This window comes from Rhopalosiphum maidis, chromosome 3, assembly GCF_003676215.2.
Source record: "Rhopalosiphum maidis isolate BTI-1 chromosome 3, ASM367621v3, whole genome shotgun sequence".
Classification (NCBI taxonomy): Eukaryota; Metazoa; Arthropoda; class Insecta; order Hemiptera; family Aphididae; genus Rhopalosiphum; species Rhopalosiphum maidis.
In genome coordinates this window covers 53,606,217-53,613,769 of record NC_040879.1, presented here as the reverse complement: position 1 = coordinate 53,613,769, position 7,553 = coordinate 53,606,217, and the positions used below count along the sequence as shown (strand labels likewise).

At 24.1% G+C, this 7,553-nt stretch overlaps 1 protein-coding gene across 5 annotated transcripts; it reads left to right on the top strand.

The window, feature by feature from the left end:
• Positions 1-3,129: 3,129 nt before the first annotated feature.
• Positions 3,130-7,080, top strand: LOC113558677. 5 transcript variants are annotated; one of them, XM_026964174.1, is made up of 6 exons: positions 3,130-3,228; positions 4,182-4,255; positions 4,409-4,821; positions 6,042-6,110; positions 6,369-6,461; positions 6,706-7,080. In XM_026964174.1, exons 1-6 carry the CDS (start codon positions 3,164-3,166, stop codon positions 6,823-6,825), a joined length of 834 nt encoding a protein of 277 aa, XP_026819975.1. In that variant the 5' UTR covers positions 3,130-3,163; the 3' UTR covers positions 6,826-7,080. The 5 variants fall into 5 exon arrangements, with proteins under 5 accessions (XP_026819975.1, XP_026819974.1, XP_026819977.1 ...); XM_026964173.1 differs by having other exon boundaries at positions 4,182-4,606; positions 4,685-4,821; XM_026964176.1 differs by having other exon boundaries at positions 4,182-4,542.
• Positions 7,081-7,553: the final 473 nt, after the last annotated feature.

The window sequence follows — 7,553 nt, the reverse complement described above, 5'->3', positions numbered from 1 at the left end:
CTTTAAAAAGGAAAATTCACTTAGTTGGTACTTTTTTTTTTTTTTTTTTGGGGGGGGGGGGTCAAAAGAACTAAAATTTCCAGTCATTTTAAAAAGCGTCAGGAAAACCCTAAAAAAGTAACGAAAAAACGGGAATTTTTACGTATAATCAGTTTTTGACAAAATCGATTTTTTTATTTTGCTGTAACTCAAAAACGAATTATTGTAAATACTTTCAATTTTCACCAGATGTTTATATTCACGTTATCTATTTACGATTAAATGTATTGACTTTTTTTCAAACTATTTGCAGACAATTGAAATTTTCGATTTTTCTAAATTTTTTTCTTGAAATGCCGATAAAAAAATTTGGCTTTCCGAAAAATCTTTAAAATTTAATACAAGGTTTATTAAAAGTTTTCCTTATCATACTAAAAAAAAAATTAAAAATTTTAGTCACAATATTTGCATTTAAAGTTCAAATATTTACGAAATATGTGAAAATCGCGAAAGTTTGCAAGGAATTTTGAAGTTGAAAATTCATAACATTTTATTGACTTATACTGAGGTAAAATATTCCAATACAAGGTTCTCCATAACTTTTTCTCCAGATAACTGTAAAAAAAAATTCTAGCGTCAATACAGAAAAAATTTTATGAGCGTATGAAATTTAATTTTTTACGAAATATATTGCAATTTAAATATAGCTATAATAATATAATATACCCTACTAATTAGCCTAGACTGTCGAATCAACTCCGTTCAGATGTTCAAAATCGTTTTTCGTATACAGTGGATTCCGCTTAATATGGGCAAAATGGTCTGGTCTCAATATTAGATTTATATTAACAAGGTTAAAAATAGCCGCGTAATATAGGCACTCGATTCGGTTTATGTGGGCAGTTTTTATTTTATCATAGTGTTAGAATATACACATACGTATGTAAAAACGACTAATTTAATCGGGTTTCGTCATATCTATGAGATTGTGTTTATTGAAAGTAATAAAAAGCACTAGATACCATTTAAATCTTAAAACCCTTTTCTGCATATTTGTATCAAAAATGGCACAAACTAGTTTTTCGTAGTTTCTATTGTTGAAAATAAAGTAACAACATTACGGCCAGCTACTTCATCTACCTAGCAGTAAAATTGTGAACTTCAGATGAAAAATAAACGACTGAAAATATTTAATACAAAACAATGTTAGGACTATAAAAAATAAATATTAAATAGGTTAGTAGAATATAAAAAAAATTGATATATTTAAAAACCTCAAGTTTTAAACATGTCCATATTCATTAATCATTAATATAATAATTTGTATATATTGAAAATTCCATACATCATTCACACCTACAGCGTATACGAATAATATGATGCGGGATAGCATTGTTGATTTTTATATACTATTATTATTTACTGACTGTACTTGATGATCCAATTTTACTTGTGTATTATATCATTCTTGAGTTTTGACAAATGTCGACCATAAAATGATTTCTCTATTATATTACAATTTTGCTATTTATTAATAGTCCATGTTTATTTTTACTTTTATTATATGTTTAATAATTGTCTATATTATATTTAATAATTATTGCGTAAAATATAGGTACATGTTTATTAATTTTACTAGGGCTGGGATTAATATGTAAAAAAAACCAAAAATATGTACATATATATGTAGTTAAAATAACCAATATATGTAGTATAAAATAGAAAATATGTAATAAGAAAAATTTAAAATTATGTTAACGTGTAAAATTAAAATTAAATTTTAAATAATTTTTGAATAATATCTAATTAATTTTTTTTAATTTCTAATCAATTTAATTTAAAAAATATAAAATATTAAGATATTTTCACAACCATGCGAACTTAAGTAGTGACACTGTTGAAAATTCGTAAATATATTTTGTCTAATAATTGTTGAATATAAAGTATTATCTAAGATCATTAATGTATGGTTATCGAACAGAAACAGAAAGATAAACTATAATCAAGTTATTAATATTTAACTAGTACTTATTTCCCATATGCATACACTTACAATTTTTACGAGTACTATTATCAAAGTATAAATGTATAATACTAAATACTACTAAATCACCAAAACTGTCATAATTGACAAAATATGTAAAAACATGTAAAATAAAATATGTTTTATCTTATTGCAAATCACGTGAAATGAATTTATCATTTGCAATACTTAATTTATTATGTTTTAGTAAAAATATGTATTTATATACAAATCCCAGACCTATTTATAACATATATCTACAGTAAATAATTAACCCTATGGTTTGGCAGAAAAGGGAAGATTACAATAATGGTCAACAATCGTAAACAAAAACAGCTGGCATGTGGGCATCACTTATATTTATTTACGCATTCTTAGACTTTGAGCGAAATGATACAGTATATGTATTGATTTTGATTTTATAATGATGTGTGCTTTTTTGTATGTATTACGACAAGAAATTAGTAGAAATTATTATGATAGCAATTCAAATAATACATCATGAAATAAACTTAATAATATAACCCCATAGAACTGTGTTTGTTTAGAATTGTTTTTCGTGTGCAAATATGGTTTTGGCTTACATTGAATTCCAAATTAAAAATGCCTCATTCTGTCAAGATAATATAGCTTCCCTATTTTCATATTTGTTGTTTAATTTAGTTATGAAATAGCTAACTTAATATTCATCAAATTGAACCATGCTTCGGAGACACTGTATCGTTACAATATTTATAACTCGATTAAAAGTAAACAATAAAATAACCTGTATTAATATTTTATGTTATGATTGACTATTTAACGTAACAATTTGATTAAGTAAATATTTATTTAACAGATATCGACTTTTTTTATTTAATTTGTCATCACTCATTACATAATGTTACTATTTATTATATAAAACAAAAAGTGTTGTAACTTTTTAGTATCGTAACTAATCAACTCTAATAAAGATGTTGAATGTTTTTACAATATCTAAGGCCAATTTTAATATTATGCAAGATTATAGGCCTCTTAAACATATCTTATTATTTTAACTCTAATGGATTATTGGTCAAAAATACAGACTCTACATATTATTCATTTATTGAATTTACAAGAATAATTGTGTTGATTATATTAAGTTATACTATTCATGAAAACTTAATCTTTCCTGAATACATGATTTTATATAAATATTGGGTCATCATTATTACATCGAAAATATCAGAAACTTGGATCATAAAGTATGATAAATATTTAAAATTGTTGTTTTGTAAAAGCTTATTTTTATTATTTTTTGAATAAATTATATAAAATGTTTACATTTCTGTGGAATTATTAAGCTCAATAAGTCCAATGATTATAATTCTTATTTTATTTACTTTTATATTTAAGAGTGTTTAATTATATATTATTAAAATAGTTTTTATTTATAACAACCTATTAAGAATGCTAATAATTCTTTTCTAATTTATTTACTATAATAATTATTTTATTTCACAATGTTATTGATGTATGTTTGACAATAGGTAAGCGAAAAGGATGATGTGTGAATTATAGTCATGTGAATTTTTCTTGCATGAAGAATATTTCCACGAATGGAACATTTTTATCAAAGTGTTTAAATAAATCATGTAGCCGATTCCATTTTATTCATTTTCTTGGTTCACCTGAAATTATATCATAGATTATTCGTAAATGAAAGGGTTGTGCAAAAATTGTCTGTAAGATAAGCTATATTTTGCACAGTAGAAATTGAGAGGTATTTTAACGGAGTGTGATTTGAGACAACAAAATGGTCCTTTGGTAATTTGATTTAAAACGTAAGATTTTTTTTAATGTCCAAGGGTTCGACTTTGCATAAAATTGTATTCCTTAAATCCATATTATTAGCTTAATAATAAGAGCATAAGAAGAGTTTTATTTTTCAGATTAATATGTTTGAGTGAAAGAAGAGGTCGATAGCATAGTTATTTAAATCAAGGATATTGTTAATTATGTGATAGACCATAACGATTATGAAACTTCAAATCAATTGTTTCGTATCAAGGATAGCAATGATTATGATATCACTTAGAAACATATTCAAACCTTTTGCACTTTAGAATTTAGAATAACATAATATTTGTATCTAAAATTAGTGTTCAACATAAATATTTATTAATAAATTGTTATGAATATTTTTTCTTTCTCTTAGGTTGATTGATGGCATCATCGAATTTGATCAAAAGTTGACATCATCACTTCCAACGTACTTTAAAGTTCAAAAACGTAAATTTAGTATATATTATTGGAATAAAATATTTATTTCTACATCTTTGTATTACATAGCACTTACATTTTTGTACCTGTACTTATGGCCTGTAAAGATTATGGATATTACAACCTTCGTTTTATATTTTATTCGTGTGTCTTTTATCATAGACTTCACATTGATTGTTTCTTCGTATTTTTACTTACGAAACTTGGAGAACAGATTCGAAACATTGAATGATTTATGGAGATGCCTTCCAGAAGGATTGTTGGCTGTTCCTGATGAATGTTCAGAATATGATATAGTAATTATGGTGGATAACATACGAACGTTACACGCTGTTCTATCTGACATATTAAGAATATTCAGTAGGGGTTACGGACAAATGCTTTTAGCCTACTTTGTACTCACTTACATTGATACGTTGTGTAATATATTTTATATAGTATGCTTTAAATATTCGTCAGAAGATCATCAAACACTGAAAAAAGTCCTAAAAGAAACTGTTCCATTCATCTTAAGTTTAAAAAATATAATTTTTACTATGTCCATTATTACTGCTGCCTCACGAGTAAATGATAAGGTAAAAACAATACAAATATTAGAGTTATCGTATTAATTAATTCAAATTATTTATTATTTTTATTAAATTTAATTCTAATAATAACACTATTAAGATTTAAAAAAGTAATTTGATTTTTTTAAATTCGATATTACGTTATATTCAGTATAATGATTATTTTAAATTATATTTTGGTTAAATTCTTTGTTACTTATTGTTATGCTTAAATATTTAAAATCCGAAGCTAAGCAATTAATATACTTCTTTTACAATTATGCATTTTTTAAGTCATTAAGTATAAACTTATCGAAAAAATCCTTTGATCTTCTAATCTTTTGATCTTTGATGATGATTTCAACAGTTATCATCTGGATCTAACTAGTACTTTGAGATGTCAAAAGATGTCAAAATTAAGTACCCTATTATGTTATTATCAAAAAATTAAGAAAAAACGAGAATTTTTATTAGTTTTTGACATCAAAAATAATTTTTACCTAAAAAATAAATTATTGTAATTATAATTTTTACCAAATTTCTATATTAACATCGTTTACTCCTATTATGCTATAGGTACATATACATTTGAAATATTTCATTTTATTATTTTAGTTTTTTCTTCGAACATAATATTATATACATTTTATTAACAACAGATTTTTCACTCAGTCAAAATGCATACAATTATAGTATATAATTCCTTATAAGTTTTTCATTTACCTATAATATCGTGATTACATTGTCATAATATGTTTTTAAAAGTTTTAATTTGCATATTTTACAAAAATTATTAAATATCGAAATTATCAAATTAATTTGTAGATAATAATTCTCAATCTTTTTATCTAAGTTCATTTACGATATTTATCATGAAGTTTTCTACTTAGAATGAAAAACGTTGACACTCCGAGAAAGTTTGTGGATTGGTTTCACATTTGAATTATCTAAAATATGAATTTGAGAGATGAGGATATCGTTCAGATCATCAAAAAATCTAATTTGTATTTGTATTGTACACCTGCCCGTTTAATAATTCACACATTTAATACCTATGTGGCTACATTTACTCGGTTCAGTCCAGCTCGATCCAAAATTTTTGATTCACTCTATACTATAGTGTAACTCAGTGGTTCAAATCTAGAAGTGTATAGCCACTTTAATAGTGTAGTGTTTAAATTATATTAGGTATTCGTATGCATTGACGATTGACGCATTGTACATTTTTTGTAACTTTATATTTTCAGAAAAGACACATAATATCCTACTTACGATTAACCAAGATTTCAAAATTATCAGTTGCCTTAAAAATCCAGGTTGTTATAATAATATAAATTATATACTTTTAGTTATACTTAGCTATATTTTTTTAACTATAGATATTAAAATTAAAAATTCATTGTATACCTACTCAATACCATTTTAACGTATATGAGATTCAGTATTCCGAAAAGTTGTGTACCTAAAACATTAAAATAAACGGGTGTAGCACGTTAGTTACTACAAAATATTATGATAGCATTTGACAATTATTGAAAATAATAATTAATATTATAATTATTTTTAAATTATAGGTTAAAATGTTTATGAATCAAATATCAGTTTTTGAATCAGATGAAATGACAGCTTTTGGAATTTTCAGTATTAATATGAATTTAGTTATATCAGTAAGTATTTGTAATCAAATAATAATTAATCCTTTTCAATAAAAAATGTAATATACTTTGAAAATAAGTACCTTATTCTTATAGACAATCAAATATTAATTATTAATAATAAACTATATCTATTCTAAATTATGTACGTATCTAAACTTAAATAGTATAGTTCGAACCCATTAAAAATACATAATACTTAAATGGTTTGTACCTATATAATTAAAAATAAACGTACCTACCTTATTTTTTGCAGATTATAATATTACTTATTTCTGGAATATCAACAATGATACAAATGAAAGAGCACCCAATGGTATTGCAAACAATTAATACTACAAGAATTTTATACCAGAAATGGAATATATCAGTGTAGTGTTCTACAATGTATCAAATCCAGCATTGTAATATGTAGCAATTTTTATTGGTTCATAGGTATCAATCTCTATTATTTTTTTTTTCTAAGCGTATATAATACTGACTTTGTACTACACAATTTTTTTTTTATATTAATGACACTTAAAAAGAAATAGGGCTAAGTTGAAAATACATCATTAAAAATTTCAACTTAATTTTTCTTACACACTTTTTTTTATTTTGTATTACTCATTAGTATTCTCTGATTGCAAATTACAAGAAATTCATAATGGGTTGGCTTATAATATATATATATATATACTATTTCATTTTTGAATATTATATTAAAACGTTTAGATACCTAGATATTTTACATTAAGAATTTCGTAAAATAGGAGTTCACTGTATTTCATTTTTTAATGCGATATTAAAACATTTAGATACCTACTATCTAGATATTTCACATAATAATGATTTGTTTTTGTTATTACTTTATGTTTATTTTAATATTACATTAAAATTTTTAAATTGAAAGATATGTGAATATTTTTGTGTTACATTTATCATTTATGTTTTACATAAAATTTGTTTTAAATACGTTTTAACCGGACCTATATGGCGTGCATAATACATACACCTACTTATGTCGTTTGAGTCCAAAAGTCTGGTGGTTGGCATCAAAATAAAACACCTAAACAACGACCATTATTTCAAATTATGTTATAATCCTAAACGTTTTGATTACTT